The sequence below is a fragment of the Labeo rohita genome, chromosome 2 (genome assembly GCF_022985175.1).
Source record: "Labeo rohita strain BAU-BD-2019 chromosome 2, IGBB_LRoh.1.0, whole genome shotgun sequence".
NCBI lineage: Eukaryota > Metazoa > Chordata > Actinopteri > Cypriniformes > Cyprinidae > Labeo > Labeo rohita.
This window is the reverse complement of record NC_066870.1, coordinates 6,206,950-6,218,174: the sequence shown is the minus strand read 5'-3', so window position 1 is coordinate 6,218,174 and position 11,225 is coordinate 6,206,950. Positions and strand designations below refer to the sequence as shown.

Here is an 11,225-nt window from a genome sequence, read left to right as displayed (position 1 = left end):
GAGACCGTAGGGTGTCCCATTCGTCCCATTTTAGCATTCAGAAGGGTGCTTGCGAGCAGGCCGTTATGCGCCCTTGATCCGCATGCTTCTACCCGACAGTCACGTCACGAAAGTGGGGACCCAGAGGAAGACCGCGAGGGTTTAGGGTGCGATCTGGGACAGGGACAATGTCCGATTTGCACCAGAATTCATGTTTGATAGTCCTGTCCTGAACACATGCCCATGACCATATTCAGTTATAGCCATAGCACAACCTGCTAGCAACAGTGGCATGTTTTACACTCTACGAACTCCTCATAGAGATTTGATGACATAAGCATTATATTTGATCAGTCTACTCTAAAGGCCATTGCAATGTTAAATTGCGAAGATCTTGAGTTTTTATTGAAGGGCGTGTCCGTGGCGGCCTGACAAAGTTCGATATTTGGCCATGGAAAAAGTTGTAACTCAGCCATACATATGTCCGATCTGCCCAAAACTTCACACCTTTATTAAGAGTCCTGGCCTGAATACATCTAAATGCCAATATTGTGCTAAAATAATAGCACCACCTGCTGGCAACAGGAAATAACACTAATTTTTTTTTGTACTACCTTAAACATGCAATGTCCAATCGCCACCAGACTTTGCATTTCATAAGAGTCCTGGCCTGAAGACATCTAAAGGCTAATATTCAGTTGTAATCATAGCGCCACCTGCTGGCAACAGGATGTCATGTTTTACACTAACTCAAACATACCATGTTCAATCTGCATCAAACTTCATATGTTTGATCAAAGCCCTGGCCTGAAGACATCTGCATGCAAATATCCAGTTATAGTCATAGCGCGACCAGCTGGCAGCAGGAAGTTTGGCACTATAACTGACTTTGACCTTTTTTTTTTTTTATATTTACCAATTTAAATGCATATTGCCCACCACTGCTGTTTTCCTAAAGCCACTGGGTGGTGGTGAGCCTGGATGCAAGGGCCCTTTCAACACTGCATGCAGCTTTAAAGAACATTTGTAATTCCATTACTTTCCATTGACCATATAATGGAGAGACTTTTACTAATAATTATTCTGCATTTCCTTTAAGTTTAGTAAGCTGCATTTCAAACTGGATATGTACACAAACCTCGTATTTGAACACTATGAAATAAGAAATGCATTGCTTTTATCAGGCATAATGAGTGAGTCATAATTTTATGGAATTTCATTCAAATCACAATGAATACATTAGACATTTTTCATACAAATAATCCATACAAGTTCTGTAAGGCTTTGAGAGTATGTGGCATGATGTGTGAGTCTATAAAGTCCACTTCTGACACAGTTTTCACAAAAGTTTGGATTCATTTTAGTTCCTAAATCTGAATGTGTAAGGAAGTTATACACTAAAGCAGGGGTTAGAAATTAGCCTCCTGAAGAGTTACAGGTCTGGAAATTATACAGGTCTGGCATGCGACGTGGTTCTCTTGTGAATGCGCAGAAGAAAATAAATCACGAATAAAGTCATTATTTTTTCGTTATTATCTTCATAAAATTAAGGTTGAACTGCTGATGTTACATGGACTGTTTTATCGAAGTCCTTACTACCTTTCTGGGCCTTGAACATGTCAGTTGCGTTGTTGTCTATGCAGGGTCAGAAAGCTCTCGGATTTCTTAAAAAATATCTTAATTTGTTTTCCGAAAATAAAGACCTTACTGGTTTGGAATGATGTGAGGGTGAGTAATTAGTGACAGAATGTTCATTTTTGGTGAATTATCCCTTTAAGCTCTATAGTCATTTTTACATAAGTGGTTTTGGGGTTGTCTACAGCTCTGGGTGGAGGTAACAGCTGAAACCCCTAATCTAATGCACTGTAATCTGGATATTTTTAAGTGTAGCAAATACAAGTGTCCAAAATCCTCTTCAGGGGACAGTTTTTTCTCTCTGTTATTGAAAGAGCAGATCTAAACAGAGAAAGCTTTGAAAAGAACCTTTCTGAAGATGAAAAGAAGTTCTCAGCAGCATATGATGTACGACATACTGGAATAAAACAACACATATCCACAGTTCACAGACAATGTGTCCATGAAGACTGTTGTTCTTCTCTCCTGCGGCTCACAGGAAAAGGACACGATGACAACAGCACTCACACGTACACTGATCTTCCTCCACACACTTTAGCGAGGAGCTTAGCCATCCGGGGGTCAAAAAGGTTCAGCAAATCCCCTTAGTAGGTCCAAAGATTCACTGCCCCCCATTGCTTCAGCTTCCCGTCGTGAAATTCCCTACAAATACATTCACACACAAAATCCAAAGGTTGAGAAAGAGAACTGGCTGGCGTCTCTCAAGGAGTCTAGACATTGGTCTCCAGACCGTTCATGTCAATGGTACAGTGGTCTTTGTCTTTATGGTCTCGTTTGTAATGGTGTGGAGACAGGTGAGGGGACTTCTTGTCAGGGGGCCTGATGCCCTCCTCCAGCTGCATGAGCCGGGCTACGTCAGGCGACAAGTGCTCGGGTTTCCTCGTGGGGCCTGGCGGAGGCGGCTGGAAGCAGCCGTTTTTCTGATAGGACATCATCTGCTGGATGCTGATCATGGGTTTGGTCTCACAGATGAGAGGAATCTGTAAAGAGAAGAGATGAAATCTTAATCTTATAGTGCAATATAAGTTAGGGTCCACGTGCAGCGTGTTATTATTTATATAACTCATTGTCACCTCCTCGCCCTCCTTTATGAAGTCTTTTCTGCATATGTGTGCCATGATTCCTGTGGCCAGAGCATCACCCATCACGTTCACCATCGTCCTGAACCGATCCCTAATAGACACACATAAAAGTCATAAAAAAAAAAAATCAGAAATCCTAATGAACATCAGTCATGAGTGTTTTTTTTTTTTTTTTTTTTTTTTTACCTTTATTTATATACCGCCTTTAACAATACAGAATTGTGACAAGGCGGCTGTACAGTATTAAATAGGAAACAGTACATCAACAATGCCAAAGGCAACATTAAACACTCACATTATAGGTAAAGGTAGTTAATCAAAAACAATAAAATAAAATGCAATATTGTGTTAAGAGAAAGTGTCCCCAACTAAGCAAGCCAGAGGCGACAGCGGCAAGGAACCAAAACTCCATCGGTGACAAATGGAGAAAAAAAACCTTGGGAGAAACCAGGCTCAGTCGGGGGGCCAGTTCTCCTCTGGCCTAAAAACAAATCTTTCTTTGCTTGGTTTGAACAGCAGCTACGCTAAATCTGTTCCTATTTGTTCTCTGTTTCCAAATCCATGGATTTCCAACAGAATTGGGCTACTTTTATACTGCGGATCTACCCCCAGAACGCGATGTCGACTAAGGACTAAGGTTTTGAACCCCCGGAACACAATTTTGGAGCAATTTCGATAGCTAATTTGGTGATTGGGCTAGTTTTCAGTTGCAGTTAGGCTGGTTTTGTTACATAGACCTGGCAACCCTGTCAATCATAAACATCAATGTACATTTACACTGGAAATGAATGAGAGAGAGACTTACAGGGCCCAATCTACAGCAATGATAAGAGTGATGTCATCTGTCGGAAGTCCCACTGAGGTTAACACTATCACCATGGTTACCAGGCCAGCCTGTGGAATGCCGGCAGCTCCGATACTGGCTGCTGTAGCTGTGATGCTGAAGTAAAAGCAAAAAATAAATAAACAAAGATGAAAAATTTATGAAATACAGAATGCCTAGAGTAAGAACTTACTGATATCTGTTAAGAAATGTTTTTTAGATATAATTAAGAACTTACTGATACGTGTAAGATATATACACTACCAGTCAGAAGTTTTTGAACAGTAAGATTCGTAATGTTTTTAATGCAGTCTCTTCTGCTCACTAAGCCTGGATTTATTTGATCCTAAGTACAGCAAAAACTGAAAAATTTAGAAATATATGTACTATTTAAAATATCTATTTTCTATTTGAATATATTTTAAAATTTAATTTATTCTTGTGATTTCAAAGCTGAATTTTTAGCATCATTACTCCAGTCTTCAGTGTCACATGATCCTTCAGAAATCATTCTAATATGCTGATTTGCTGCTTAAGTAACATTTATTATTAATATTATTAATATTTTTTTTTTTTTGGGGGGGGATGCTTTAAATTTATTAAAAGTGATGATAAAGACATTTATAATGTTACAAAAGATTTCTATTTCAGATAAACGCTGTTCTTTTGAACGTTCTATTCATCAAAGAAACCTGAAAAAAATCTACACAGCTGTTTTCAGCATAATAATAGTAATACATGTTTTTTGAGCAGCAAATCAGAATCTTAGAATGATTTCTGAAGGATCATGTGACTGGAGTAATGATGCTAAAATTTCAGCTTTTAAATCACAAGAATAAATTACATTTTGAAATATATTCAAACTAGAAAACCGTTATTTTAAATAGTAAAAATATTTCAAAATTTTACTGTTTTTTCCTGTACTTTGGATCAAATAAATGCAGGATTGGTGGGCAGAAGAGACTTCTTTAAAAAACATTAAAAACCTTACTGTTCAAAAACTTTTGACTGGTAGTGTATGCAATTAATTTATCATAATGATTGCTATTATTGTTAAATACTAAATTAAAGTGTATGTAAAATTATGTATTTTGATAGTTTGTTGAATAATGATATTGTTCAACAAACTAACAAAAACAAACAAGCAAAAAATATTTTTAAATACTAAATTAAAGTGTATGTAAAATTATGTATTTTGACAGTTTGTTGAATAATGATAAGTAAATAACAGAATCCAATCAAAGAGATACTGATAAGAGATCTGAATTACACTATATAATTATATGATTTTTTAAAAATGTAATCTATTAAATAATTTTATTATATGATTAGATTAATATAGGAATAATTTTATAAAAGTAAATTAAGTGAATTGCACTCAATTGGCCTTATAGATTGTTTGAAAACATATAATTAATAGTAAATATTATAATTAATTATGATTAATTATCAAATAAAAAAAAGAATACTATTTACAAACAATAATATATCCACTGAGAAAAAAGATATGAAAGATAAATGTTGATGTTCAGATGAGCCGCCAAGATGACTATAAATGTGTTGAAATCAGATTTATGGACAAAAGGGTGAAAGGCAGAAGAGAAGGGCATCTTACCCATTTTTACCCTACCTGATGGTGATGATCTGCCCAAAGTCCAGCTCGTAGTTGTTGACTTGAGCAATAAAGATGGCCGCCACGGCCTCATATAGGGCAGTGCCGTCCATGTTGATAGTAGCACCAACAGGAAGTACGAAGCGAATGATGCGGCGGTCGATGTGGTTGTTCTCCAGGAGGCACTTAAAGGTGATAGGCAGCGTGGCAGAGCTGGAGTACATAACAAGAGTTTGTGGTTTACATTTGTGCTACTTTCAGTTCAAGGCTGGAATACACCACACAACTTTTGACCACATTTTCCCCCTACTTTGAAAGATTTTAGATTTTACATTTTGAAAGGTCAGAGTTGCCAGATTTCACAGGATGTTGCACAGAGTATGATATCTTCAGACTATGATTCCATGTGGTTGGAAGGTAATAAACATGTTTGATATTTTGAGCTAGTTTTCATTTCTTATGTTTTCTAGCAACAAAATGCCTGTTTCTGCTACAACTTGAAAGTCTGGTAGTGTGTAATCTTTAGTCGTTCTGATGCCCAGTTGGTAGTGAATGATGCCAAGTGTGTTAAAATCTGTTCAGATTTGAATAGATGTGTAGTGTACTCCAGTCTTTAGTCTGTTATGATCTAGCAGGGCTTAGCTCGAATTAATAATTGCATGAAGGGAAGGCTACCTGGATGAAGTAGCTAATGAGATGAGCAGGGCCTGTAAAATCCCGCGGATGTAGACGATGGGGCTCTTTTTAGTAATGAAGAAATACATGGAAGGCAGGATGAACAGGCCGTGAAGCACCAGCCCCATGACCACAGTGATGGCGTAAAAGCCCAGTTTCTTCCCCATAGCTGAAGGGTCGTCCATTTCCAAGATCTTTCCAGCCACCAGAAACACAATCCCAAATGGGAAGTACCTGCAGTGTTACATCACAAATAGACACCATTCTTATTGGGAATTCATCAAACAGTTGCACACGGTATGTATTTTTTGCACACTGATTTTTAGTGCATATTCAGTATTTAAATTAAGTCATTGATATTGCTTTGATAATTACAAACATGCTTTTGCTGTGTAAAACAGGCTCACTGGAGGCTAAAGATTGAGCTTCATTCATATAAAAATGCACAATTTGCACAATGCTTTTATGTCAAATAAAACAACATTGTTAATGAACCATGTTCTATATAAAAGAGCTTGAGTGAACATTCAGTTTACAAAAGAATGTTTTAAACAAGAATATCACAGTTTCAGTGCAAACTGGCATCGGTGATAATTGTATGCGTCTGCGCAATTGTCTGATTTTCATTTTTTCAAAAAGAAAAACGGTGGACAGCGTACAACTGGTTGAGAGCGGAAATATGCAAATACGGGACAGTTCGTCAGCGATCGTGGGCGGGGCCTAAGCAGTATGAAGTCATACTGCTCAGAAAATCTAAACGGCTTAATAATTGACTGTTTAGTTTTTTTGGGGATCAAAAAAAAAAAAAAGAAGTGAATGGTTTATCAATGTAGCACACACTGCTAAGACACATTTATATGAATCTTGCATCCAGTGTCCCCTTTAAAATCTCACTGGTATCTGTATTGACGATTTTAAATTTGTAACAATTGTAGTTGCTTTATCCATAACTATTGTAAGTATTCTTTCATATTAGGTAATTAGCATGCCCAATGTATTAGCATGCAACAACGCACTGGCAATTAAAAGAGCAGTGACGGCACGCTGACAGACGAGTTAGCAGTCTGTCCTGAGGACCAGATGTTGCAGACTGCTAACTCGTCTGTCAGCGTGCCTAATACATTGGGCATGCTAATTACCTAATATGAAAGAATACTCTCAACCAGTTGTACGCTGTCCACCGATTTTCAAAAAGAAGTGTGCTATTAGTATACTTCTTTTAAACTAAAATAGGAAAGTACACTTTTAGCCTAGTTTTTTATGTACTTCTCAGAAATATACTTAAAATTACATTGGGGGGACTAGTACACATCGTCTGTATAGAATTTCCAAAAAAACACAAGTGAAGAAGAAACTGAAACAGCAGATGCTTCCACATAATCTAACAGGATCATCAAACATAAAACAGCATCAAAACTGTGTAATGTTGTGGAATAAAATGTTGACGCATGAAGAGATAATAATGACTGTCAAGCTTTGGGTTGCTGATCAACTAAATCTATGTTTTGATTATATCATTCTGAATCCAAATAACATGAAAAAATAATCTTGTTTTCAGCTTTTTGTTCAAAATGTTGTTTATTTCTTTGTTTTTTTACCCACATTGAAGTGTTTAATAACACATGAACACATGAAGCTTAAATAAAATGTTTTGGTTTACAAGCAGATATCATGTTCTTTCTTTTGATGTTTTGTAGGTTCAGATATTCATATAACAAAATATACACAAATTAATATCTAGATAGGGACATAGTAGTATACTCAAAGTATGATGTAAAGTTCACTTAAAGAAGCCTTACGAGTATACTTGCAGTATAAAACTACTAAACTAGTAGTTTACTGAGACTATACTTCAAAGTGTACTATAAATGCTAGTAAACTATCAGTATACCTGTAAGTTCACTTTTAGTATAGTTGCAGTACAAACTAAAAACTTGTAAACTAGTTGTGTACTCAAAGTTTACTACTGTTATACCTAAAGTATACTTAAAAGTATACTTGTATATACTAGAAAGTGGGCCAATTTAGTCCCAAGGAGTATTGAAATAGTACACTTACAAGTTTACTACTAGTACACTGATATTTGTATACTTACTACATAAAGTATATAAAAAATATACCTGAATTAAGCACATTTTTCATTCTAACTGACTTTGCCCTTTATAGTGTTTACAACAGGGAGCTTTAAAATCACATCATATGAGATTTTTGACATGTTTATGATCTTGTACTTAGAAATATTTCCACTTTAATAAAAAACCTAATAATTAAATTATTTAAAATAAAAAATGCACATCCTGTATCTACATAAATAAGAATCCTTAATGCATTTCTCAGAAACGAAATGATTTAAAAGTAAAAAAATCTAAATTTGAGCCACAAATGACACTGTTATGGAAGAATATTTCTGTCACAAAAAATAAAAAAAGTAAGTGTGAATTGCGTGAAATAAATTGTGTGAAATTACAAAGTCAGAAATGCTTGATATAACTTGTAACTCTGTAATTCTGAGAAACAAAGTCATAATTCTGAGAAATGAAGTCAGAATTGACTTCATAACTCTAGTTACTTGGTTTATTGTCACAGACATATATTAATTTTAGGTTTCAGTTACAAAATGGAGCTTGTCTTTACCATATGACAATGGCCACAATTTTCAGCACGGCTTCATTCAGACTTTGGCAGAAGTTGACAAGAGCGCTGCCATTTGGTCCCATTCTTCCAAGCATGATTCCTAAATGGAAGAATACTTGAGTATTTATTTAACAGACTGGATAAAGCTGTGGAAGTCCAGACATTGCTGATACAACTCACCCATAGTAGCTGAGAAGATCACAATACCGAGGACGTTCATACCCTCACTGGTGCCAGGAAGTGTTCTGAAGACCACGTCGGGAGGTGGTGTCAAGTCAAGGGAGAAGTTCTGGATGTCTGTGCTGTTCTCATCCTGGATTCCATAAATGAAGACCCGTCTGGTGGTGGTGTCTAGTACGTCCTGACCAATGGTGGGTTTGGGCTTCATGATGGGGATGCTCCTTGTGCGATACTACAATTGAATTTGAGTCAATCAAAAGAATTTGCAATAAATATCTTTAATATGACCTTTTTCTGGTTTAACAGTTTAAGTGTTGAAGGCATAAGGAATTAAACTAATGGGGAAAAAACATAAAAACTCACTTGCTGAAAAGTTGCTTGGACCAAGTTGGCTGGGAACATGTTGCTGATGGAGGAAAGAAAGTTTTTTTATATACATTATAAGGAATATTGAGGCTTTTGCACAGAATAAGTGGCATTCTGATTTCTTCTAACCTGCCAAAAGAACTAAGCTGGTTTACTCTGATTATCTACTAATTTGGCATTGATGTATCTGGTAGACGGTAGAACAGCAAAACTAAGCTGGTGAAGCTAGATAAACATGAAATTCTGTTGATTAGGCTAGTTAAATGGGGTCAACATCCAAAACATAACATTTGCTGTTGACCAACCATGATATTTTTGCATCTATAAAAGCACCCCTTGCACAACAGAAAAGTCTCCAGGGACTTTTTTTGTTGGACATAGTCCAACTCTGTAACTGCAGTTTAAAATGTATAAACCCTAAAAATTTAAAGATAATAACATTTAAGCTAAATTGAAATAAGTGCCATTAGAAGCAAGTACACTACAAAGGGATCTGTGATGTCAAAATGCAATTTTTGGCATACCGTTGGCATACCGTCTTTCTACATGCTTAAACATATGTTCTTTCCCATCACCAGCAAAACACATTAGGTGCATTGCAGAATTGTACACAATGTGACACAGTCAACTAATCCTAATCCAAGTGTCTTGCTTTAGTTCACTTAACAACACACTGTCTTGCACCCCAGAAACATCAATCCCAACAGTCTCTTGGTGGAGGTCACAAACATCACATGCTAATTTTGTACCTTTCTAATTCTACCTCTCTAAGACTTCCATCATAAAATGCACTGTTAACAACTTGAGTTAATCTTGTGGCTGTATGTAAATAGTCTCCTCCTCTTTCATCACCTCAGTGAGGGCCATATGTTCTCAGGCTCAGGTCAGTAATCAGTTTAGGCTCCAGTCTTCACCATACACTCCAGTGACACGGGGCCATGTTCTGTCACGCAGCATAGGTGACAGGTGGGGCAGGAATTCCCCATTCCTTAGTCCTCAGCCAACCCTAAACTGAGCCATGTCTAAGCTCTCCTGATCCCTCAACTTCACAGACACTATACTTTAACATTTCTTTTCTACAGAAATTCATGATGAAATAAAGTCATTATGCCTGGTAATTAACAGAGAGCATGTGAGGGTGCAATGCATGTGGGGCTGTCTTTTCCCACCTAAGGACTTTTTATGAACAAACTAAAACTAACTAATTAACTACAGTCAAGCATTTTGAAATAAATGTTGAGATTTGGGGCTGTCTTTCCTACCTCAGGACTCCATATGAACGAACAAACTAACTAACTAACTAACTAATTCCAACAGTCAATCATGTTGATAGGAATGTTAAAATCTGGGTTGTCTTTTCCTTCTTGCTAACCAACCAACCAACTAATTAACAATTTCCACACAGTCAGGTATTGTACAATGAATGTCAATATTTTGGGCTGCTTTTCCCCACTTCAGGACTCCGTATAAACTAACTAATTCACTCACTCTCTCACTCACTCATTAATTCCAACAGTGAATCACGTTGATAGGAATGTCAAGATCTGGGCTGTCTTTCCCCTCTTGCTAACCAACCAACCAACCAACCAACAATTTCCACACAGTCAGGTATTGTACAATCAGTGTCTGTCCCCTTTTGCTAACCACCCAAATTACCAACCAAACAATGAACCAACTAACTACCTATTTTCATGCAATCAAGCATTGTGGAATTAATGTCAAGGTCTGGGTCTGTCTTCCCCACGTCAGGACTCCATATGAACCAACCAACCAACTAACTTTATCAGTAAAGCATAGTGAAAGAAATGCCAAGATCTGGGACTGTCTTTCCCACCTCAGGACTCCATATAAACGAACTAATTCCAACACTGAATAATGTTGATAGGCATGTGAAGATGTGTGGGCTGTCTTTTCCCTTGCTAAATGCTACTAAATGTCCAACAGTTAAGCATTGTGAAATGAATGTCCAGATCTGGGGCTGTCTTTCCCACCTCAGGATTCCATAAGAACCAATCAACTAACTAAAGCTTTCCCCTTTAAGGACCTTTAAGGATATATAACCAACACACTAACTTCAATGATCTTTAAGGACTCCATATGAACTAAACTAACTAACTAACTAACTAACTAACTAACTAAGCAACTAACTATCTTCAGTAGTAAAGCATGATGAAAAGAATATCAAGATCTGGGGCTATCTTTCCCTTTCTGACCTTTAAGGACTCCATATGAACTAACT

At 36.9% G+C, this 11,225-nt stretch overlaps 1 protein-coding gene across 1 annotated transcript in view; it reads right to left on the bottom strand.

Annotated features, from left to right (window-relative positions):
- Positions 1 to 1,227: 1,227 nt before the first annotated feature.
- slc1a7a (solute carrier family 1 member 7a) overlaps positions 1,228 to 11,225 on the bottom strand; it is a 28,942-nt gene continuing 18,944 nt past the window's right edge. The window contains exons 4-11 of the mRNA XM_051124566.1: positions 8,984 to 9,026; positions 8,621 to 8,852; positions 8,441 to 8,540; positions 5,807 to 6,040; positions 5,150 to 5,344; positions 3,502 to 3,636; positions 2,688 to 2,787; positions 1,228 to 2,594 (exon numbers count right to left, since the gene is read on the bottom strand). Coding sequence (XP_050980523.1) covers positions 2,325 to 2,594; positions 2,688 to 2,787; positions 3,502 to 3,636; positions 5,150 to 5,344; positions 5,807 to 6,040; positions 8,441 to 8,540; positions 8,621 to 8,852; positions 8,984 to 9,026 — 1,309 coding nt within the window. The 3' untranslated portion in view covers positions 1,228 to 2,324. The remainder of the gene's footprint in view (positions 2,595 to 2,687; positions 2,788 to 3,501; positions 3,637 to 5,149; positions 5,345 to 5,806; positions 6,041 to 8,440; positions 8,541 to 8,620; positions 8,853 to 8,983; positions 9,027 to 11,225) is intronic.